General features: G+C 36.2%; 1 protein-coding gene across 1 annotated transcript in view; it reads right to left on the bottom strand.

Moving 5' to 3' along the window:
- Window positions 1-26,573, bottom strand: part of PTK2 (protein tyrosine kinase 2) — a 206,922-nt gene that overhangs the window by 83,161 nt on the left and 97,188 nt on the right. Inside the window, exons 5-8 of the mRNA XM_026842588.1 lie at window positions 25,054-25,141; window positions 8,794-8,873; window positions 7,171-7,233; window positions 3,073-3,127 (exon numbers count right to left, since the gene is read on the bottom strand). Coding sequence (XP_026698389.1) covers window positions 3,073-3,127; window positions 7,171-7,233; window positions 8,794-8,873; window positions 25,054-25,141 — 286 coding nt within the window. The remainder of the gene's footprint in view (window positions 1-3,072; window positions 3,128-7,170; window positions 7,234-8,793; window positions 8,874-25,053; window positions 25,142-26,573) is intronic.

Here is a 26,573-nt window from a genome sequence, read left to right on the forward strand (position 1 = left end):
GTCTGAAGTGACTGAACAGATTTAAAAAACATTAGTAATACCCATTTCTAATAGATATTCCAACTAACAATAACGATAGAAGGCAAAACCATGCTTATTTTAGCAGTACATCAAGGTTAAGACAGGAATTATCATTATTCCTCTACCAAAACATATCTACATGTCCTATCGTAACAGCATTAAACCTCTTCATTCTTTGACACTGCTTGTAACAGCTTCAGGCACTCCACAAATACAAACTTCGTTTTGTCATTAGCACTTCCAGTTTGATTAGGCATTAATTTTTAGTAAAATTTTAAAGAACATTCAGAACGCTAAAGAGCCAGAATTTTTCTAAGGAGTGTTTAGAAAAGTTACCCTAATAGCTGTATATTCACGTACAAAATTATGATGAGCTTTGCAACAACACATATATGGGCTAAAAAACGCCCTCAGCTCAGCACATAAACTTTATAACATAAAGTCAACAAGGGAACCTGACTTTTTGTTGGAATTTCAAATTACTGCATCAATTCAGCAGAACCTTTTACCAACTACCAGGTGGCTGCAGATACTTGGGTAGGATAAAGAAAGCATCTGGCAGTCAGGAAACCTCCATACTGTACCCAGAGCTGCCTCAGACTTTGACAGGACTCAGACAAACTACACTGGCCCTTTCTGTTATCTTCCATTTCACAGAGAAAATCAACGTTAAGGGAACTGAAGACCTTAGCATTAACTGAAAACCTGGCAAATAACAGAAGCAAAACACTGTAAAGGGAAAAAAAATCTGCTCGCTCAAGTTGCCCCAAGTAATTCAGCCACTCAATTGTTGAAAGATACTTTATTCTGCCCATGGTCTGTTCTCCTGGCCTCTTTCAGCATCATCTTGACTTCCATGAATAACAGCATACGTTATTTGGCTCATTAAAGTCCACAAAGACTTAGTCTTCACTTTAACGCTGAGATCAATAACACAGTGTGCACATACAAACCCACACCTCTTCCATAAGAACACAGCCAGTTATGAGAAATATCTTAAAATAACAACTTCAAGGGAAATGCATTGAAAATTTGCTCTTAAAATATTTCCTAAGAACATTTTTTTTTCCTCTCCACTTTTGCTCAAGGCATGCTCTAGAGTGACAGGTAAGACTCCTAATTTGCAAACTGAACACAATCTTGCTACATTAATTTCTCCACATTCTCCCCACCCCCAAGTGTTGGTTTAGTATAAGTAGATTTTTTCCCCCCATGGTGTTTGCATACTTGTTATACCTACGTACAGAGAGCATGACTTAGCAGTCATGTTATCTTCGAGGCATTGTTTGCTAATTTACTAATCTAAGTGCAGGAAGGTTTCTTAATATTCTCTAGTGAAGTAATGAAAATGGAAGGCTTGTTGACTCAGTAACTCTTCCTCTGTACTTGAATTCAGCTTATTCTTTCTTGAACACGGATAATCAGAACTATTTCCAGCATATATTGAGATGTAGTGCACTGTCCAATTACTTTAATGTTTCCTTCTAGAGACCATAGACACCTCCCAAGACAGCACTTGCTTTCTTGTACAACATTATGTCTTACAGACACACTGTGATCCATTAACATAGATGTCTTTAAGCTCCTCTTTAAATTATTTATTTAATGGGCTCCCCAAATAAAGCTGGACTTTCTCTTACTTTGCACTGTTAAATATTTTGATTTTTGTTTTTCCAGTCTTCTGGTCATCCTACAGACAGACTGATACTCTCTGTATGGTTGACATCTAAACATGTAACATCAACAAATTTGATTACCGCTGCACTATACTCTATGATTTATCTCATTAACAGAGAGAAATAATTAATTTTGTATTTCATGACCATCAGCAGCCCTCCTTTCTTGGGCAGTTCAAAATCACTGGTCTTCACAAGGTAAGAGAGTCATTTAATCATTTGAACCTATCATAGATTATTTTTAACAGGGATTTCATTTTCATTAAAAAGCAGACCCCCTTTTCCTTCCCTTGTTTTCCCATCTTATATGTCCAAGATTTTTTTCATGTCTTTGCAAGGTTCTACTCCGCTTCACCTGGCAATTCTTGCTACTTCTTTCTGCCATCCTCTCCATTTCATCATTTCTAAAGAGTACTTTTCTTTGTTAGTCAGTTTTCTGGCTCCGTAGTATCATTTTTTAAGATAGTTATTAATTCTTTTACGTCTGGAGCCTTTCACCACAATTTCTCCCTTTAGCAGAGAACACAATTTCAGATAATTGCTTAAATTAAAATGCAGGGGGATTACTTAAATCCACTTGACTTCATTAGCTTCTGATTTTCAAAGGTCTTTTGAAACAAACCCCTTTCATGACAGACCTTTTCAGTTTATCCATTTCAGTCATAATGTAGAAACTTTGTAAATCTGATGCTGAATTCCATTATTTCTATAAAACCATCATTGCTTGCCAAAACCAGCTTGAAAATATCAATTTATGATTTATACTTTCACATATAAATGGTAAGAAGGATTTTACCAAGACATTCATATCAAGATGGATACAGCTGTAAAAATACTTGATGACCATTCTTAACCCCTTCTCAAAACACATCAAGAAAAATTACTCTGGGAACATATGGACTTCAATGGATGCAAGATTTGACTCACATTTATATTCTTAACTAGGATTAACATAAGTGGAAATTACTGGAAATCTTCCCTGAATGAGTTGGATACAATCTTGAGCAAGGAAGGCAGAATATGGTTTATGGAACTGCCATTAAAAATATGTTGTTTTCCTACACGTCCCCTTGCTCTTGCTCCAGAAGTCTCATTTCTCTTTTAGGGGGAATGAAGGGGAGGGGGGGGGAAAGAAAGAAGTGTTATTTGATACCAGAGGATCCGAGACTAGTTTTGAATTTTTGCTCACAAGGTTTAGGAGGTAGAGGTGTACTTCTCTCACAGTAGCTCAGCAAGGCCACGCAAACCACTACAATCTTGCCAGTACAACTGCACAGCAATTCCTTTATGACTATACAGTGAAAATTATAATGCAATTTTCCGATTTCTGACACATTTTTTAAAGTAGTACACAACCGACTGGAACTATAATTACCTTCACTGAATCTAGTAAACTCTTCGGAAAAAAACGTCTTAATCCAACATCTTTCCTGAAACAAAACCACATGCAGGGTTAATATAAAAACATCATATTGCTCTTTTATTCAGGGTGGTGTTTCGGGTTTGTTCCTGTTTTGTTTAGTTCTTTAACTAGCACATGCAATATAGTAGATGATTTTCATAGTAAGGTCCTTGACAATCTCAAAGTAACAAACGGGTTGTTAAATGCAAAAAGGATATTGCATTTGCAACAGGTACCTGCTGTAGAATGTGTGTTATTTGAAATGTTGGCTTGAGCACAGAGAAATTTTCAAAATAAAAACTGTTCTTTTTCCTCATATTGAGCATTTCATTTTCAAATCACCAGGTTTTTACTGCAAGTAAATCTCACTGTTTGCATCTGTGTATCATGGTGCTAATTGTGTCTGTGAGCTCAGATCTTGCAAATTAAATTACATCAAGCTCACTTCCACACTTATAACCAGGGTTGCACTGTCAGTTTGAAACCCAGAGCTGTATGGATTTAATACTTCTGTGGCTTGGATGTGCTGCACCTAGCTTATGTCTGATGTGTATGCATCACTACAAGTAAACATGAGGTTCAGGAAAAGTGCCTGAGAAGTTGTTAGTGCAGAAGATCACTGTACACTCAGGTATAACAAATGTTACATGACTGTGAACTAATTGGTACAGTGTTAGCAGAAAGTCTGCATAAGAGGTAAAACCAAAAAAAAAAAAGTAAATAAGAAAAGGACTTCTTATATCCTTGCCTCTCAAAGGTGTTACTGACTTTTTGCCTTTAAATTTAAGAGGTTACAACAACTTTTAAACAAACACCCATATCTGCTTCTGAAATGAGTATGAAAGAAAGCTTTCCACGACTGCATGCTTTGAACATAAACAGAAATACATCTGGAATTCTTACATTTGGCAAAGAAAAGAAAAGCCATTAGTGAGCCTGAGATATACGCTATTTATTTACTGCTACCTAATGGCACATGAAGAAAGCCAATATTAATGTCAATATAAAAAGCTTACTAAAAATAATAAACCAGGGCATTTTTAAAGCTCTCTGAAGACTAGTATAGATTTTCACAAAACATACTAAAAACATCCTCAACTAAGAGAAGCAGAAGGTTCATGAGCAGCAGTGAACACTAGCATCTATGCAATGACAGTAAGCTGAAAGATTATAGAACTTTCATAAATGTTAATTCCTTTGATGCATTTCTTCTCAAATGCAAATTATATGCGGTTTATCATCCCACACAGTTAAATAAATCTACCACACTATTACCATCTAAATAACATGCAAAGACATTTTGACAGGGAATATATTAGTTTAACATTAAGTGTTTGAGAGAGAAATGGTGTTTTCAAAAATGAAGCGCCCTACATCACTCCAGTGTTACTCATCTTAACAGTACTGCAGCACATGGCTGTGACAATCTGATTCGATCCGTTACTAAAAAGAGTTGTAGTCTTTTGTACAGATCTGTATGTAGCAAATTCAGAAGACATTCCTATGTAGAGTACAACAAAACAGAATTCTTAATAAAATTCGTTAATAAAGAATATCTTGTGTTTAACTGAGATGGAAAATTTATTTATTGGAGGAGAATTTAACATAAAGAGCACACAGGTTTAATGCCATGGTCAACAACAAACTATGGGTACCTATAAATAAGAAAATAAGCATTAGAAATTGGAACATACAAACAGTTTTAAACACACAAACATACAAACTCCTTCCCTTCCCTCCTCAGCTGCACTGGTGGGGGTAAAATGGCCAACTCGGGATACTCCCCAACTCAGTCCTCCAGATTAAGAACTCAGACATCTGTTTTCTGATTGCCAGTAAGAGATAATTAGCAGTGTGATCTTGGTTCATACAGTTCTCCTACAGCTTTGTATTTAACCTCATGTACTGCATCCCACATGTGGGCTTAAATGTAAATTCGTGGTTTTTATGTATAAACTTCAATAGGATTAATAAAACACCAGCTACAGATAGATGATACCACTTGTCATATAATGATAAGCAGCTTTAGGCAACATATATATTTCTATTTTTCATCTCAATTGAAGTTACAACAAAAAAGTAATGTTAGATTAACATAATAGACTTTTAACATGCTTTTTACGAAATTGTGGCTGCAGCTGTTCCTTCATATAGCTCCCATTTTTGTACTTGTAATTATCCCTGTTCTATGCTAACAAGCTTCACATTTATTATGAAAGAATTCTTCTTTCATTACATGAAGGCCCAACTATTAAAGGCTACTTAACAGTTTGATTCTATCTACCATTTCCCATCCAGATTTCGTCTTGTATGAAAATCTGATCAAAGACGAACATACATCAAATAGACATCTGACAAAGACAGGCAAGAAGCAATCACATCAAATGCAAAAAAGTGCCATTTAAAAATTGCATTCAGCTGGTTAAGTACCTCACGATGTAGTAAAACTAGATAAAAAAAAAACCAAACCAAAACAAACAAAAAGCCTCACTTTCAAAATAAATTACTCATGTAGATAAACCTTTATAGCACATTAAGGGGGTAAGATCAAATGAGTAAATTCTGGGGATCACTGCCACTTTTTGAAGACTTTTAGTAGCTTATAATTATGTATAGCCACTTGAAGGTGTGTTTGTCCTTCATCTCTCCCATATAAGTCCCATACAAAACAAATTTTACTTCTCAAAAAAAAACCCAACCAAAATCTCAGAAATGCACAATTCCACATTTCCATTTTTTTCATGGCATTAAGTTGTTAGATTTTGCATTCAGGGTTTTGCTTCACTTTGTTATTCACAACAACAATTAAGTTATTTCCTACCAAAAGAGTTACCACTTGGAAAACACACACAGTGAAAGAAACAAGTCACTGTTAAAAACTGGAAGCAGCTCCATACTGAGTCCTCCAGTAACTCTCACCTGTTACAATTATTAATTAATGCTTCCTGTCTGTCATCTGTTATGACCCTAGTTTCCTTTGCCTCATTGTTTCTAAAGTTGTTAATCTAATTAGTAATGTTTGGTTATGTGTTTCCTCAACGAAGATATTTCTACTACTGACAGAAAACTGAAGTCCTTTAAAAAAACCCCTAATTCAAACAAAAACAAAGCTTAAAAAGTTCTGCATATATAGAGGAGCACAATATAAATAGCAGGCCAATATAAATAAGTAGGCAATTCATGAAAGTTACCTTTACCTATTAAAATCAGTTTCCTCAAAAATCCTTGCACACTTATTCGTTGTGGTGAAAAATCTTCTCTTCCACCTCCACATTCTCTAATTTCACCTCTCTAAAGGTTAGCACATGTGTTTTATTAAAAATTAAATAAAAGAGACTTCACTGCTATACCAACCTTTTATCCCAACGTTATGTTAAACTGTAAAGCATCTTTTTCACAAAGATAATTAGTAGTGAAGAGCAGATCACTGGTGTATGTATGTACAAAACCAATAAATAGTAAGTAATACAAATAAAACCAGTTTTCAATCCCTGAGGCTTCTAAAGGACTTTGAACTGTTTGGACTGAAGCCATCTACTGTAAAACATGATCAAGTAACCACAATATTTTAAGTATAAGGATACTTTCTGGTTGTCTTAAAAGTTGCAATAGCTAGATAAATTTGCTAATTGCAAGATCACAATTCAGGAAATCCACATACTGATCAAACAAGAAAAAACAATACCACAAACATTTTCAAGTAACTCAAACTTTACCACAGATGAGTCACAACTGAAGAACGCGCAGGAAAACATTAAGAAACAGAATCACCTTAAAACTGGACTTGATGAACCCATAAACATTAGCAAAATTGCAAAAAAAAACATAATAAGCCTCCTGATCAAGTTTAAACAACTCCAAACCTGTTTTCCTGGACATGAGTTAAAGGTGCTCTTCCTACTTCTATACCCAGATAGGTTTCATCATCCATTTCTTATATTAAAGCACCTGAAGATCTCAACAAACTTCCCGGAGTAAAAAACTTACAACAGAAACATTCTGTTACTGAACTGAATTTAATATCACAGATTAAGAAACAGTTCAAACCTCAAGCTAGAATGCAATACTTACTCTAACACTTCATAGTTGGACTTCTTTTCTAACGCATTGCCTCTCATCTCTCCATAGGATCTCCTGAAGACAGGAAAAATATTTGAAAGTGACAATTATTGAATGATCCAGCCTAAAACTATAATATCGATGTAATCAAATCTTTCAGAGACTTACCCTTAGAAAACACCGGCAGAGCAAATTCAAATATAAATATATTAGCACGTTATTCTCCTAGTTCAACAGATCAGGTTTTTATTTTACACAGTCATTTCACGTATGGAACATTACACAGGGCTACAGCAGTAGTGCATTTTCAGAACCACTTTAAACCACCTTAACTACACTGCTAGTACAAGAAGTGATCTAACCTGCCCTTCAGCAGGTCCTTTCAACCTCCAACAGTACCTCCCTCCTTTGTAACAGCACTTGTGTCTGTGCAGGGAAATGGAGACCCAGAGGAAGCAGAGAATGATGAAAACTAAGTTCCAATCCAGACACGCTCACATTAAAAAAAATAATTAATAAATCAATCAAGAATGAGTAGCTGTTGCTGGGAGAGGGCTGGGATCATTCTTTTCACTGAGAAAATGGACCAGTAATATTCATGGTAAGACAGTCTTAGTAGTTGTGGATTACAAGTATCTCATGAAACTGCTCTGAAGAGCCACAGCATGGGAACCATGGAAAGCAGGATTTGGCTGACAAAATAATCATGGATTATTATACTCATTATGTTTTGAAACAGGGCACAAACAATTTTTGAAGTCCATAAGGATTCTGTATTTACACAAGGAATTTTTGTTTTCTCTGGGGCTATCAGCAAAACTTATAGCAAAGACACCAGGTTCTCCTACAATACCTAGGAAATTTTGTAAGCCTAAATTTTGTTTTATTTTGGAAAGTACTGTTCAAAGAACACTTTTATTCTCTGCTAATAAGTTTACATTTGCCATTAATTTCTTATCAATTTTACTTCTTCTCTAATCTCCCTGTGCGAGACAACAGCATAACTAAAGCAAATGTTTCAGGCTGGAAATTCTCCATAAATTAGCAAAAATTAAAACATGCATTTCAAAAGCTGTGCTGGGAACTCTCTCAAGGATCTCTTATTCTGATAAATTTATCTTTATTTTCCAGCTGTCTATACAGTTGACAAGAACACCAAAACCACCCAAAAGAATCCTTAAGATTTAATCATTTGAAAATAGCACATTAAGATTGAATAAATGCAAAGAAGAAAGGTAGCAGCATTTATCTTTGATTATATTCTTTAGCTGCAGGATTTATATATGCACATTGACAAGACTATTTGCTAAATAACACCACAGATGCATTTTTTTTTAGAGTATACTTCACTGTATTCTACAGGCCTTTGAATTATTCAGAAAAAGAATTCACTCAAAAGGCAGTATCAAGATGTAATTAATTAAAATATTAAAATTAATGTTAACTTTAAAATCACTAGAAAATGTTTACAATACAGTCTATTCAGTTTTTCTAAAAACTACTTTGTAGCAAAAAGTCTAATGATGTTTTATTCAACTATATGGGTCAGAAATCGATGAACTATAAGCAGTTTAAAAATTAATGTAGATATTCTGTCAGAAACATGTTGAATAATAAATGAAATTATCAGCTTACCGGATTTCAAGGCAACCTAGTTTCAAAGCAATTTCCTGGTCCACTTGATCTGCTATTTCTAACATATAGTCATTTTTCACCTACAGCAAAAGAAGTAGGTACGCATCACAGAAAGATCACTTCAGCACCAATACAGACTAAAATACTGCCCAAACAACTTTAGAATAAATATGTCTTAAGTTTAATTTTCTGGAATGGATATTTAGAGTGCACGAAGAGAAAAAAAGAAGTTACATTCATATTCTCCACAAATGAGCTGCACTTTTATAAGAAACCCACTTCGACTGCAATGAATTTATTTAAAAATTCCTCATCTACATCTATATTACCTATGTTTTATTAAATATAATCAAAATCTTCACAGGAGGCTGAGCAGATGGTTGCACCTGCATTTAAGATATGTGAACATATGCTGTATTCTTGAACCATCGTGGTCAACGGTTTTTCATTTTGTAGGTGCATCTAATCATGCATATAAACCTGACAAATGTGCATGCATTACTGTGAAATTAAAAACAGCAATAAGTAAAAAGAGCAGTATGAGAAAAATCATACTACATTCTCACATAAAATAATGTTTGAACTAGCAAGAAGAAGAAACAGGAGTGAAAGTAGATGGTTACCACCTACAGTAGGAAACAGAACAGGCCAAGTAGTGTGCTCTGACCTGGAGGTGCCCAACACTATGGCCAAACGGTCACCCCTCCTGAAGACGATGGTTGGGCCAAAAGAGCCTATTTGGAGCACTGCTGGCACGCATCGTCCCCCATGTGCTGGGGCACAGTCTACAAGAGTGGTAAAGTGGTATGTGCAAATCTGTACCACAGAGTGTTAAGTATTCAACAAGATGGACTATGAAGAACTATATTTTTCACAGAAAGAGTGGTCAGACAGTGGAACAGGCTGTCCAGGGAGGTGATGGAGTCCCCACCCCTGGATGTGTTCAAGGGTCATTTAGATGAGCTATGGGGGGATGTGGTGTAGGGGAGAACTTTGTAGAGTCAGGCTCATGGTTGGACTCAATGATCCCAAGGGTTTTTTCCAACCTGAACGATTCTGTGATTGGTCAAATCTTCATCACATGTCCTGGGCTTGTTTTATCAATATCAATGCAGGCAGAAAGCTTACTTTTTAGGTAATACTTTTCATCATATTGAAGTAATTTATACAGTTACTAACAACAAAGAAAAAAGACAGTAAGAGAGAACAGAACTAGTGCTTAAGACCTTAACTCTGCAAATCCTGTCTTCTGTGCAACAGGCATTTTTTACCAGTAACATATCTCTACAGAAGTATGACTTTTCTTTAATTTCTCATGTTATCCTCTATCTTATGAAATCATAAACTTGCTGTTGAGATCCTAAGGTCTATGATCCTAAAGTTGAAGAAAGTCCTGAAATGTCACAAAATCCACACGCCTGCCTTGCAGATCAAAGAGGAGATTATACATTATGAAAGCAATACACTTCACAAAATGTTTTTTTGAGTGATGACAAGCTGCAAGAAAAACTATTTCAAACTGCTACCACTATGAAATTCATAATACAAAAAATAAGGAAGTACAGCAGCAGATTCTACAGCTGGAGATCCTCTCTGGTCAGCATCCTCCCAGTAACACAAACATGCACCACAGCATTCTCTCACCACCAACGAAACAGCTGAACTACAAAGCAACAAATGCGTAAGACCTTCCTAGTTATGAAGTGCATGAAAAATTTTAATTTGTTATTGAGAGATGTGAGAGAAGAAATATGATAAACTGTGCAAGAAAGAGAAGATAAATTATTACAACAGCTGCAACATCAGTAGAAAGCTTCTTGCATTTGAAGTCATATACAGGTACTCAACATGACAAAACAATAAGCTTTTACATCTTCTCAATTCAACCCTTACAAATACTAATGAGAGAGACAGGAGAAGAAATAATTGTCCTTCAGCATCATGTAATTTGCTATTTACATACACATATGGAAATAAGCATTCTGTATTCCCATGGTAGTAATACACAAAATATGTAGAATTAATAACTGTCTTTTTCTTCATTATGCTTACAAATAAAACAAACAAACAAAGCCTTCTCATGGGAAACAGCATTCCATTTGAGTTTTTCTGGTAACATTACAAAGATTTATTTGATGAGAGGTTAAAAAAAAAGTCCCCCAAAAGCACAGACTCTATATATCTAGTAATTACAATGACTTTAAGTGATATAACCTGAGATACACATGCATCTTTCAGGAAGTCAAGCTGCCTAGGACCATTTCCAGATGGCTTTTGAGTGTCTGCAAGGATAGAGGCTCCATCACCTCTCAGGGCAATCTGTGCCAGTGCTCACTCACCCTCATAGTTAAAAAAAAAATGTTTCCTGATGTTCAGAAGGAAACTCCTGTGTTTCAGTTTGTGCCCACTGCCACTTGTCCTGTCACTGGGCACCACTTAAAAGAGCCTGACTCCCTCCTCATTACCCCCTCCCTTCAGGTATTTGCATCCATTGATGAGATCCCCTCCACGAGCCTTTTCTTCTCCTGGCTGAACAGTGTCAGCCTTTTCTCGTAGGAGAGATGCTCCAGACCCTTCATCACCTTCATGGCCCTTCACTGGATCCTCTGCAAAAGCTTAAACTCTCTTGTACTTAAAGTCATTACAACACCTGGAGGCATTTTCCAGAAATTTGACAATCCAGAAGATATGGGCATTTCTGTCCTGCCTGTACTGTTCAGTATCATCAAGTGCCAAAACGTGAAGAAGTTTCCCTTGAAAGGGCACTTCTGGAAACAAGACAAAAAATGCAAGGATTTTGAGTAGTGTCTTATCTCAGCTACAGTCCATTAACAATTACTCTTCATTCCACTGTAGAACTGCACCTGTTAGTAATGGCATAGTATTTCTCTAAGAGAAAATCTTCTATAACCAATGTTTTGTTTAAACCAGAACTAACATCTAGATGCCTTCATAAATGGCACAACATAGTAACTTAAACAGAAAATTAACTCTGAAATTCTGTTCATCAGTAAGGATATGACACCCCTGCCTCATGAAACCTGTCAGACCCAAGCTCAGAGCACATAAATCAGGAATGTAGTTTTCAGGCTCCCATGTTACTACCATAAATGACCTCAGTCACATAGGTGGCAAAGCCTGACCGCAGTACACATAGGTGGCAAACAAGAGAACAGTCCTCTCAGTCCACAGGTCTACATGGGGTTGTTAGAAAAGAAACAAACTGGAGATGCAACTTCTACATGAGTTCAGTTTTTATATGGATCCCCATATTCCAGAAAGTTTCAAGTTCAAAGAAACTATAATCAATTTTCTTCTTGTTTATATTATCCACACTGAGATTTAATGAACTTTTAACTATACTTTAACTACAAGCTTTCATTTCATTCTCCTAGCTTTTTTTCTGAGAATTCACCTTCATGTGTAGACCAAGTTACTTTACCTAAAAAGCTAACATTCCTGGCACAAAATCCATTAGCTACCCTGCCTTATATCCATCCAAATCAAATAGCCACTCACTTATATTTTATTAAAATTCTTTTTTTTTTAAATAATGCATTCAATTTTTTTAACCATTTCAACAATTTTGCATCATCAGAAAATTTCAGAGCTGTTATCCACTTATTCCTCGAGGTATTCATTCAGATACTGAAAAGAACTTGCTGTAGCAAAGCATTTTTTCAATCCTGACATAAAACTTTCCTTTGCAGGAACTATGCTAATTTGAGTCTACTAGTATATCATGATCAAATATGTATTAATTTATCTTCACAGCTCACTGCCTTGTAGATCCCAGTTCTGAAGTACTTCATTTGTTAAACTAAACAGCTTAAGAACATCTTCAGTTTCATGCAAACATATTTTAAAATGCTGCTAGCCTCAAGCAACTACTATTCCATAAATAAATAAGCAACATTACCCAAACATTTAAAGTTTGGGGTTTCTTTCCTCTTGCCCTCTGGCTTCTGAGATTTCACAAATTCCAGTCATATCTTCCCAGTTTGACTCTGCAACTCCAGGCACCAGAACTTGACTAAGAAAACCCTTCCCATTCCAACAGTTTGGAAGAAAAAACTAAGTATTGTGAAAATCCTCCGCTTATTTGCAAGTCAGAAGTGAGACATTTTCACCATAATGCTGCAAGCAGACAGTTGCCTACTTGAGTGCATAATTTTGTTAGTGTGACAAGCAGAAAAAAGGGGGAGGGTTTGCACATCCCAGTCCAGAAGAGATGGACAAACACAGATATTTCATAAAGCTGGAGTAAATTAATATATTCCATCTCACATTTCAGCCAACAGAGACTCTCCCTTGCTGATCTATTGCATGGAGGGGGTGTATGTGTGGGGTGTTACTCCCGAAGTTCCTTGGTACAGCAATATGGAGTTTCAAGTCCTTCAAATTCACTACATTATTCAACCTGACGAGTGGGATAAAAATGCCTTTATGCACCTAAGAAATCAGATTAAAACAGAAAAATATACCCTCTTTCCATGTCCACAAGTGACTAACAGCATTGTTAACAAAATCAGTCATGACATCCTCTTATCAAAATTAATACCTGCACTTCATTATCACAGAGCATTGCATATACATTATATACACCTATTTATTTTTGTGTTTAAACTTTGGACAGTATACAAAGAGATTATAAGCTTCAGGAAGCCTATGGCCATAATCTTGTGGTCTAATTAGATTTAGCAGTGTCCTATAATGGATAGCAAAGGTAATAAATTGATAGAAGGAATTAATTTTATCTTGCTTTTTCCAGAAACCTGTCCACACACATTCTTCTTTAAATTTCAGTAAGCATAAGGGGAAAAAAGAGGCAGATTCAATTTCTATTCCCAGAATACTAATGAGAACTTCTCTTATCACCTTGAATTTTTCTTGACTATTCTCTTTGAGATGGCATTAGATCAATGCATTAACTAATGCTTGTGCAAAGATTAGATAAGAATTTTGCAAGAGGTTCAGCACAAGCTGCATAGCCTCCTAAGGAAAAAGCCTGAGCAAATATTAAATGGAAGAGACGCAAGAGATAATTTAATGGTAATTAAGTGCACTGCCACAAGGCAATTGAATAGTTTTCCTAGAAGTCTTTTGTGTTTGCTCAATTATTACTTTTATTATTGTTGTTGTTAATACAGTTAAATGAGAATATTTTTTGTTTTTCAAGAGAAAAAAAGGCTCTATCTTGTAAGAGCATAAAGCTTTTATATATATATATATATATATATATATATACACACACACACACAAAGACACAAAAATAAAACTGACAAATCTGAAGAATTCTACCATTTTTTCCTGTTAACATAGTTCTGAATTCATAGTAAAGAGGGAGGATGAATCCTGATCTATGGGTTTTGGAGACAGTGTTATTTTGAGCTCATGGTACACCTGCAAAGTGCCATCCTTGGCATGTGCAGACTTTTACTTACGTCTTGGAAGTTCAGTTAACAGTATGCAATGCCTGGAGGAAGGCTGAAGAGTATGTCATCTACATAGATATACTCTTTCAAGCAGATCAGGTACCACTGGTGTTGTTCTGCTCCCCATTTTAATTGTTCAGAATGGGATCTCTTCAAAGGCTAAACCAGAAAGAATTGTAGGATGCTATTTAATATACCTTTATTTTACCTAGTTTATAAGAGAAGACTAATTTACATAAACTTGCCACAGAAACCTGGTTTTGAAAAAGCCAGCACAAAAAAAAACCCACAACCAACCAAAACCAAAAAAGCAACCAACATCTGGCCAAACAAGAAACAGCAAAGCAGCAACCCTTCCTACTTCCACTGAGACAATAAAGTCTCTGAATAAAGCCTCTGAAGTACTCCTGCTAAACCCATGTGGCTTTACCTCAGTTACACCATACTAGAGACCAGATGCTCTGGCAATGATAAGACTATGTGGAGCCCATAGTCATCTCAAATGCTCCATGGTCACAATGTTTTAGCAATAAAAATGCATAAACATTAACAAGGCAAACACTTAAGATTTACACTAGGATTACGAATTCAAGTGTTATACTGCTAAAAGCCTATGTACTTTTTATTTGGTAACAATCAAACTCCTAAAATATTACATCTTAAGTGAATCACTTCGTTTTATGTTGCTGGCAACACACTTGCTTCCACTTACCCATTCTGCATTCTAGCAGACATGCTTATCTAAACTTGCAGAGAATATACTGAAAAGCAGTTTAAAGGAGGATAGAGACAAAAATAAGTTCTTGCTGCAAACTGTGGTGTTGATTTCAAGCACCTTTTCACTCAGATTTTTTTTTTCTGTAAATGTTATAACAAGTTTAAGTCAGATTTACAGTCAAGCAGGTGTACACTTTGGTGGGGGGGAAAGGATTAGTCTAAATTCCATTAAATGGTATAATGGAAATGCAAACTATTTCGCCTTCTCGATGAGTACTACTACAATGTCAGTGTTAGAAGAAGTAACTATACTTGCATGTGTTTGTTCACAGGCCAGCAAATACGAATTAAAGTGTGACCTACGCTTCACATTTGCAGCTGATCTCTTGGTCACAACAGCTACAAAACGTCTACTACAGGAAGGGATGCAATATGTGAAAAACATGAATGCCAAACATAAATGCATCTCTCAAAAGTAGGAAAAATAAGTCTTTTATATGTTCTGATAAAATAAAGAGTGAAACAAAACTGTCACTCCCCCCCAGCATATACTGCTTGTGTTCAACGAATACATGCTTAGAAAGGGCATTAGTATTTAAAACAAACAAGAATTTGTAAGTCCAATATAATCCTGTGTCATAACGTATTTCCTGACATATTGATGTCCTGATATTCAGTGAGAATTCAACTGCGTTTATTTACCTTCTATTCCCACCAGTATTTTTAAAGGAAATTTTTTCGTCACTATTCTTCATTGGTTAGCAGAACAAAAATCTCTCTATGTCTCTAATCTTTTGAGCATTAAAAGTTCAAAGACAGCCTTAAATCATGGCAAAAGAAAGGAGGTGAACACTGAACCATGAACTAATAAGCCTTCTCCACAAGGAAGACAGGCACGTAAACAAAAGCCCAGTTTCAATTCTGGTATCAGACTTTAAAAATATTTGTTCTTTTACTTGAATGGGCAAATTATTGATGGTATAACTTCTAACTTCTCAAGATTTGCTAGGAAATAATAGGCACTTTCCTGGCTATATACATGGCTAGCAAATTCCAGCTGGTACAATTTAAAATAAAAATTGGAGACAGAAGAAAGCCCATTTTTGTGAAGACGAAGAAATCAGAGAATAGCCCTACGCTAGCACACATGATTTAAGAAATCTATCACAGGCCTCGTATTTTATATACCAGCTGCTACTTTCAAAAGCCATCTGCTTCATTTTTCTGCACACGATTTTTTTATGCAGCTGCAGTATTTCAGAAAAATGTTCACTCAGGATGACAAGCCATTTTGCCAGTGCAGTTCATAAAAACACCATGCTAGATTTAAATTTCTTTATTAAGAACAAGAGTAAAATCACTCTGAACTTAGTATTGAACACTTTCCAGGAGTTTAGAGATTCTTTTTAAAAAAAAAAAAAAACAAACAACCCTACTTGCTATGTCCTGAAAATATATTTTAGGTTTAAATTTGTTTATATCCTTAGAAATTATTAAATGAAATTATCACACTTTGTACTGAGCTTTCAAGCATAACTACTATGGAAATTCTTTAGCAGCCGTACAATCAAATGATGTTTCTAAAAGGGCGAATAATTAGCCACTACACTGGCTTTCCCAGCTCATTTCATGTTACCAAGAAATTTCCCACAGGATAATCTCCAATTTTTCAGGAGGACAGTTTAAAAATAAGCAATCTATTTCTCTTGCTTTACTTTCAATGTCTATGACCTACTTACACAACTTAGTCCTTTTTTGGTTTTTTTGTTTGGTTGTTGGTTTGGGTTTTTTTTTCAATTGGCATTGCTTTGAAAACTGGATTTAAACAGCACTTCAGTGATTAAGTACCCCCTAAAGAGTTAAGTGCACAACCAAGAAAAAATATCACCACAACATAGGAGATATTTAGATAAGCAAACAAAGCACCAAAATGTCTTCTGTACTCCATTTAGTAAGTAGCATAAAAACTGTAACTATAATAGTTTAACGAAGCATAGAAAACAAAGACTTGCATTACATCATTTTCTCCCTACCCACTTGTTCTATCCACATATTTTTAGCTAGTGTTTTTCATTTTCAGAAATTATGTACTTGTGCTTAGTTAGCAGCTTTTGTATTAACAAACACAACCTTCCTCCTTCCTATATCTACAATTATTTATTTATTTACTTATTCTCCCTTTTAGGAGCTCAGGTGTTTTAACACCTGCTTTTAAACATTCAAGTTTCTAATACCTGAAGGTATTCTGGTGTTTGGTTTTTGTATGTAATAGCTCCCTCTCAGCCTCCACAGAAGCTGCTCACGAGGATCTTCGTTTTACACTAACAGACACCACTTCTGGTGACATCAGTCCTATGAATGTCCAGTGAAATTCTTCCTGTCATCTACCAACTTCTGTAACACGAAAGTCCAGAATAACTCAACCCATCCGTCGGAAAAGCTGATCTTCAGAAACTACTTATGTGACCAAGACAATGATTGAAGCATATACCACTTTGCCCCACAATTTCACATTGCAAATGAACAATGCTGCTCTGTGTTCAGGGTACTCCTGTTCAGACCGAGTTTCGTTCCTCACATGCAGCACTACCACACGTAAGTCCACCGCAATTCACGACACTGTTCTTCCTTGGTACCCTATCAGATGTAATTATCTCAAACATTCTGTGGTTTCCGTTGTAATCTTTCTTGTAGCGTTAAATGCACCACAGAAACGCTGTAGGGTACCCTGGGACAGATAGATCATTAGATGAATGCAGAACAGTCACCCAGTATAATTGCTTGTATCTGTAATCACCAAACTGCAAAAGGAGACAGCTCCTCCATCTTTTCACAGAGGAGCCCACCCTCATTTCCCAACAGCAGGTTCCTGTAGGACACTGAACTTTCTTCACTACAAAATCAGAATAATCAGCTTGAAAGAACAGGGTCCCATCCCACATTACTACAGCTTCAGAAACCTTATGCAAAATTAACCCTCAAAGATTTGTGTCTCATCTGCTTTGAATGAAGTACCATATGTACAAAATCCCAAAGCATGCTTTTAATGTCATCAGTATTTTTAGGAGCCACCTTAATGATCGTAATGGTAGTTTTAAAAATGTGCACAGGAGGGAAACACATATGTGCTTCCACCCCTATTTACCCATCTAATAATATTAGACTTATTATAGAAGATAAGTCTACATTAGGGAAAATTAAGGCTTTGGTCTCTTGTAGTGGCGTTAAAAGCACAGATTCAGTATCAGGATAACGGTCATTTGCCATCTGCCCTCAGCTGCTCCTCCTCTTCATCTTCCAAGGTCACAGTCTCTGTATTATCTAAAGGTGATCTTTGACATCTCTAACTAATTTTGGAAGCTCCTCTGTTAATAATAAGGGCATTAGAGATGGGATGGGGGGGGGAAATCAACTTCTGATGTGGCATTGTTAGGGACAGAATGGCTAAAAATGATCCCTTCTGTCCGAGTGGGCTGATGTCCAGATGTCACTGCAATATACACTGCTGCTCAGATCTTCCATAAAGTAGGACTATACTCTTGGGAGCCATATAGTACCCAACCTACTAAGCATGCCTTACTAACAGCTAATTTTATACTTCTTGTCTCTGACACAGAATTTCGCTTTTACTGAACAAGTGAGTCCAAGTAGCAATGTAAATTTTTTTTTTTTTTTTTTTGAGGGGTGTGGGTGTGTCCAATGTGTATTATGTACACCCTGATACACTAATCGAAATAACATTTTGTCCAAGATCACTAACAAACACATATCCATGCATCAGTTCATGGGAACCTGTCCTGAGCGTTTTAAATTTATCATCTTGAATTAAGATTAATTCACATGTGACTGCAAGAAAGCCCACAAGCACTATTCTCACCACTCCGGTTGACAGGTGGAAATTTTAAATCAAAGCAGACATTTTTCTTTGGACTGAGCTTGGCTGACTATTTAAGAGGTATTTAGGAATACGAGTATGTTTTACATTCCTATCATACAGCAACGCTAACAGAGAACAGACATTTGACACAGAACATTTGGAAGATACCAAAGTAGCTACACAACTATATGAACAGCAAGATCTGCAAGAATGTCAGCATAGTTTTGAGAGTGTAAATCAACATTTACAGTTATAAAAATGAGGACTTTATGAGATATTGTGAATTTCAGCAATTTCAAGAAACCAACCCCTGTAAAGGTTATCTCACTTATAATTACTTTTGCAAGTTGTAAGGAGCAGTGAGGTGATGTTATTATTTATATTTTTATCATTTAAAAAAAATATTTTTAAAAATATCTTTTTAAGCAGCTGCAATTCATAAATTTATTATCACTTCCCTGTAGAGCACACTTTATGTGTCAACCACTAACTCTTCCTGAAAGACCTTTTTTGGTTTATTTTTTCTTTTAAACAAGCTGCCAATATCAGGAACAATACAGCTTTTCTCCCTACGTCCTTGATTTTCTTCAAAGCTTTTCCTGTCAAAGTCATTTGCTTTAGGTCTCCTATTTTTATTAGGGTGTAAAAGATGTTTTTATTTAATTAGGTTAAAGAGTCTAATTCCCAGCCTGCACTTCAAATTATATCTCATGCACCTAAGCCTTATAAAACTTCAATCATTAAGTTATTACAGTAATTGCCTGGACTTAAAATTTCCTACATGTTGGGGGACAGTGTTATAAAAATAATTTCATTTGCATGGTGCATTTATCTGCCACAATACAAGAGAATTTTCACTTAAGGAAAAACATTTTTAGTGTTAACATTACCTTGACAGACACTATAGATACAGAGCAAAAAAGTGCCATTTGTCCACAAGAAACTTTGCCTCCTCCTTCAGAGAATTTTCTATTTTTCCCTCCCCTTCTTTTAGAGGAAAACAAGTATCACTTTTTTCTCTTTTCTCTTTAGAAACAGTTGTCTTACAAAAATGAACCTGCATTGTACTTGTCTGGTGAAACACAGAATCCCTGTTGCATAGAATCAGTGCAATTTTTGCAGAACATTATTTACCTGCCCTAGCTTTGAGACCATCCTCTCTCTGCTTGCAACTCCTTCTCTTGTGCATTACACAAAACTTTGGCTCATTTTAAAAAGCAAATCCAAAACATGCTTCAGTCCTATGGTCTCCTTTACTACATATGTGTGTATATATATATACACACACACACACACACACAACTCCAGGGCAGCTCCACACCACAGGCTAAACAAATCAGCATATAGAAAAATTCTAGACTGATGAAAACCACCTTTTCTTGTTCTTCAGGATCTAAAAATCCCCCCAAAGTTACTTTAGAAGTCTTCTGTTTGTAGCGCAAGGACAGCAACAATGGAACAGCTGATGCCTAAGAGCTGGTTTCCCCCCACCCCCCCACCCCCCCAGATGCTTGCTCCCTTTTCATCAAGGGATAAACCATCTCCAATTACTGGAGGCTAACATGTTATTCAAGGATAAATGTGTGCAGGCTCTTGTCCCACAATAAAAGGAAGGCAATTCAAGTAGCTTACGTCTGATTCTCATTATATGAATGTTTAAAAGCTGTATTCTATCTTGATGTGAGATATGGCTTTCGTTCCTCACTCAGCTATTAAGGCAAAAGAGAGATGTCCATCCCCTTTATTTCCACCTCCCAGCAGCCATGCCACTGGAACAGAGGGAAAGGAAGACACTGGCCATGAATTTCACCAACACTTAAAGTGCCTGGAAATGCTCTCAAAAAGTACAAGAAGTATGTGAAGTGTAATTTTCATTACTCAAAAAAACCTCCAAATTTTTAATTCACTTTCTGTACCTTTATGTTTGTTTCCTCTGAAGCTTTCTTGAAAAATGGTAAAAATTCATACAGAAGGCAGATATCTTTATTCTTCTGAGATTTACAAAAGAGTCAACAGAACAAAAAAAAAAAAGAGATACTTATTGACTAAAATTAATTTACAGTGGTTTTACTCAGCAATCCTCTGTACTTCATGTTTAAGGTTTTGGGGGAAAGTTCACTTTGGCTCAGAGTTGGGTATACAATACAAGGGGAAACAACTGAAGGCTGGCACATAAAACCTATGCAGCAAGCATCTGCCAACTGTGCAGACAACTATAAATTTGGCGTTTCCTGATTTTTGAATACTTTAACCTCACAATTCAAACAGCACTGGGTGGGATCCAATTTACTTAATTTGGCTGAAATTGTAAGCAGTTGGGCCCAAGGGAATAATGCAGTCAATGCAGTATCACCGCCTAAATGCTCCACTTAATGGAAAAAGAGAAGATAGGGCTGAAGACCTCCCATCCACTACCTTTGACACCTTCCAAACACATCAGTAAAAAATAAAAAATAAAAGACACAATTCTAGCACTGGTCTGTTGATCAGAGCTCTCAACTGGGATGTAAAATGATGTGTCTTGAGCAGACAACTCCAGACAAGAGGAATGGCCTAAGCATCAGCCTCTACCCCAGCTCAAGTCTCAAAGCCTGAAACACAAGATGCTTTGACAAACTGCAAGGTATCAATATTAGTATGACTAAAACTGACGTTACAAACAAGTTCTGTGGTCCTGTCATCCCCTTCCCCAATATTAATCCTTTGCTGTACAGATTGCAAACCGGGGGCACTCTGGTTTGCAATCCAATTAGAACAGCTTACACCCACTGCAGATGGCAGACTGACCGCCGCTGATTACAAACGGCTGTACGTCAAACTACAAACAGCTCTGGTCAGAGGCTTTTGATTTGTTCAAGACTCCTGAAAATAAAGAACATCCAAACCAAAGAAAGGTCACAGCATCCTTAAAATCTTCAAAATTAAGGGGAAGAAGGAGGAGGGAAAAAAAAAAAAAAAAAAAGAAGAAATAAAAAGATTTCTCCTATTAAGTCCAAACTAAGACTTAAATGCTTGCACCAATTTATACAGGGCAATGCACTCATTGAAGTGAATGGGAGTAGTCATGCATGTGAAGTTACAAAACGTGTGCCAGTTTTAACAGCCTGATAATTGTGGTTTGGGTTAACTATATGAATAAACTGTGTCTGTTGACAGCGATTAAGGTAACATTTTGTTATCTTTACAAATGGTCTGCGCTTTTCTGGAAGATGAAGATCACTTGAGGAGTCAGTCTCTTTAACTTTCAGCTTCTTTTTCAACAATATTGCTGCTCTGAGCTCAAATTCAAGAACAACATTTTCTGAAATCCATGGACAATTCACGGGTGCCAGAAATCACCGTGTTTCTCTTCCTTCTCCGTGAACTTTTTAATTTGATGTTGTACATTTTTAATAAGTCAGACAACATGTGTCTAGATGTTATCAAGCTAGTAATAGGTTCTCAACCTCATCTTGAAAAGAAAGATTTAGTCACAGGCAGCATCTGGTCCTCAAAATCTTTTTTTCCTCATTTGTAACACACAAGACAGCAATGTATTTGACTTTTACATCTACAAAAGCCAATTTGATTATAGAGGGGTAATTCTGTTGGGATATTCTAAAATTCTGTAACTGTATCCTATGTTCATTACCTCTAACAGTTACTTCTGTGCAGAAAGCTCAAGGTATCTATGTATGCATGTATGCTTTAGGTACTTTTTGTTGTTCTTGCCTATACACAACATGAGTTATCTGCCTGAGAGCTGTGGTTAGCAGATGAGGATGTTAAAATGTTGCGGGACTGACAAGGAGAGATGAACAGAATGTGAAAAATCGTCTTTCCTTGTTTTTCCACATCCCCCTCTGTTGTACGTCTGTTTTATGATGCAGTGTTACTGTTCAAATTCTTTTCCTGCCTTCTTTTCATAAGTCAGTGGGGTTGTCTTAACACTTTACCAGATAAAAGTAATTATCCTAATTTATTCAAGAGGCCAAGTGAGACTTGCAGAGCAAAACAGAATCATGGACAGAGAATGACAGCTCTGGAAAGTTGTGCACCTGATTTACATTACAATGGAGACCCAATATCTTGCAGCACCCCAGAACAAAGAACTGTGACTGTTGAAGATCTGGATTTAGAAATACCTCACCATAAGGTGGAGAAGAAAGAGGAAAAATATGGTATGGTGTGTAGAACAAGGAGACAAGATCCTCTGATTTTCATTTTATACTAGAACTAGGATTCAGGGCATCATGAGAAACATGCAGCTGCAATATTTGTGTATCAGTTCCTATAACGTTTTCACAAACCTTCTTGCTATTCTGAACCATTTGTATTTGTTTCTAATGATCTCCCCAAATTTAGTAAAAACGCGTTTCTCAGAAAATGCTAAAAAGTATTCCTCTGGCATTCTGAACTTTTTCCTTGAAAGAAACAGTTCTCTGAGGCACAAATGAGGATGCTGCAGGCTTCCCAGCTGTTGAGTAGGTAAATGATAGGAGTTTAGGAAATTATTTTGGACCTCATCACCAACTTCTGCATCACAGGAAACAGAAACGTCCTATGTTTAAAGACAGTATGAAGAAAGTCACTTGCCACTGAAGTAAAAAGGAACGTGATTTTATTGTTTCTAAAAGAACCCCTGGTAGTACTAAAAAGTCGCTAAAATCCAGAATTTTTTAGTCTGAAACGTATTGCAGAGATCACTTAAACTAGAATGCTAAGTTCAGATAAGCAATGCACTAGAACTGTCTTCTCAGAAGTCAATTCCATCATGTTATCAATACAAAAATTACATCACACATTTAAAAAATTAAGTCATTTATCTAAAGCAGAAATATGTGTCTGTGTGCACACAATAAAGGATGGAAGACATTTAAGAAATGAGTATGAGCATGTTAATTCTGTATTCTGCTGTCAGATGAAGCACTGGACATAGGGGACGATTATGTTTCCCTCATTTTGAGAAACTTAAAAGAAAATTTAATCAGAATTAATTTCCTGGTTCCTCATCTTCAAATGTGTCTGTTCACAAGGGCTGAAGGGTGCCACGCTTTGGACCATCTCCAGTTATATTCTACTTTTAGGGGATGTGGCCCAAGAACTATAGTATGCCCCAAGCAAGCAAGCTAAGAGCATGGTACTACTTCTGAATGTGGAAGAGACACAACAAAAAGACTAGTCCATGCCAATAGTTTTCCTTGGTAGTAGCCTTTGGAGTTTGAGTAACATCATCAGTAATATCATATTGCTGTTCCTTTGACACAACAAAACACATCAGGTAAAAAAAAAAAAAATTTAAAAAATCCTATTTCCAAACAAAACTCCAGAGCTTTTGTGATGTAGTTCCTGAGCTCCACCATTTCAGCTGACTTCACAAGTCCCTTTCCCGTGCCCCTCATTCCTCCCTTATTCCATCTCTATCATGACAATACTCCATAAAATGACTCCTTTAAATAAACTAGATTAAAACCAATCATCCATGTAGTAGTATAAAGTATTACTTAAAACTATCACATAAAAACATATTTGGTTCACTAACCTGTCAGCATTAGTAACACAAACTGTTTATTATGCACTAACATTATTTCAGTGTATAAACACAGACAACCCACTGCAGAAGACCCACCTAACCTGTAGCAAATAAATAACTTCAGCTTTGAACTTTCACAGATGCATGGATTCTTCAAGTTAGGATATTCTATAACCATTCTGGTCCAGATTCCTCTAAAAGATATCCTCATGAAGTTTTACTTTGAACTTACCAGTCTAAAAGCAGGTTAAAATTATTGAAGTGAACAAAATAAAGATTTAGGTGCTTAGTTTTCAAACGTTTCTACTACTATGTGGTTTTATTAAACTGTAAGAGATACTCAAATCAAGAAAATAACCTAACAATATGAATAAAAAAAACATTCCACAGTTGTAGTGAACCTGCCCATTTATTTGTGGTTGTAAAAATAGAGAAATTCAGCAATTCAATAAACTGTAAAATAACTATAAGAAGCCAGCTGCAAACCAGTAAATATTATCTGAGTTAAGAAGACAACTGCAAAATTATCTCGTCTTTGGAAAATATCCTTCACCACTTCTCAAAGAGAAAGATGCCATGGCCTTCATACCCTTTCTGCTTTATGCTTATACAACCTTAAATTTTATCAATTTTATTAACAAATCCAGAATTTTCCAAATTCAGCAAAACCAGCAAGAATTCAGCAAATTGAGCAAAAGAAAAAGTATAACTGAACATACCTGCTGGTAGAAAAAATTTAGAGTTGGTTTGTCCTCAGTGAACTGGTTTAGAAATCCTTTTGGCAAGTATCGAATTCTCAATTCGTATCTGAAAAGCAAGAAAAAGAGAATTAAACTGGTGAGACAAAAATAGTAATTGAGATTTCCTCACAAATAGAAGGCGTCTTCAAACATTCTTAAATATAAGGATAAAATCAGAGCAGATTTAGAAAACTAAGGGAAGATTTTGACTACTCAGAGAACTAAACTGCAATGTCATACCTGACATTTCATGAAGATGTTTACAAAGGACCTTTGTAATAGAAACAAACATAAAACCCTGCTGCTTTCTCACAGCTTCAGTGAGGACTGAAGCATCAGAACTTGGAGCAGATATGCTATCAGGTCCAGATACACAGGAAGGGAGGCCCCCATTAGGTGACAGCAACAGATGAGCTGCCATAACCATATACCATAACCATAACTGACATGACCCCTGGCAACAGCTTTTATCTTCAGTTATCACAAGCATGGTACTTAAAACACAGATCCCACTGCTCCAAGAGTGGCAACCAGTGTTACCAGGGAGCTGCAGCCTACAGACAAAACAAGGACTTACTCAAGGAAGATGACTCTGCTCCTTCTCTGATCAAGTACTCTAATACTCACTTCTGAAATGTTCCAAAGGTTTGCCACTCCCTCCTTCATCATCAACATGCATGCAAAAGCCAAATGAACCGGTTTTCAACATGACAGTCTTATTTTTCAAGTTAACAGTACACCACAGAGTGAGGAAAATTCAGAATTAGCCTTGATCCATGACCTGCACTGAATTCGTCTCCCTTCTCAAACCTTAAACTTCTGCTTCCAACAGTTAAATTTAGTATTACTGCTTGTCCAGCAGTAAGAGGCCATGACGTTTGACAGACATTGCATGCTTCCTCCCTCTAACACATTTCTGCAATGAAATTCTGATAATAAATGTCCTCATCCCTTTGGGTTGCCAAAACAGCATATCCGAAGTATAAATCTCTTGACAGCACTTCCCCAAAATAATTATATTTAACAATCTACTCATGATAACGAGAAAAAATTGCAACATTTCAATCTGGTGATTTCAGTAGGACATGAACTTCTTTTCAGCAAGTGATCTAACTGACTGCAATCAAGATTTATAAGGGGATTTGATAAAATGTTACTAGGAGTTACTGTCAGTTAGGATTTCTCTGGAAACAGAAGTTGCATTATTCTTCTTTCTTTTGAAATCCCTGAAAATATATTCTCCTGTTAGGAATCCTTAAAATGAGGAAAACATTTAAAACTGTGAACACACTATACAAACTAGGAATATTTAGAATTAAGATTTTCATACTAGAGTAAGTTTATTTCATAAAGGAAAATGCACACAGTCTTCTTGTGCACAGAAAACATGTTCTTAAAGAAAAGAGATCTTCAGATTGTAGGATATACAAAAGAGGTGGAGAACATCTGAAAGAGGATAGATTTAGATTTGATAGAAGGAAAAAACTGGGGGGGGGGGG

The sequence above is a fragment of the Athene cunicularia genome (assembly GCF_003259725.1).
Source record: "Athene cunicularia isolate RWA chromosome 2 unlocalized genomic scaffold, athCun1 chr2_part1, whole genome shotgun sequence".
Classification (NCBI taxonomy): Eukaryota; Metazoa; Chordata; class Aves; order Strigiformes; family Strigidae; genus Athene; species Athene cunicularia.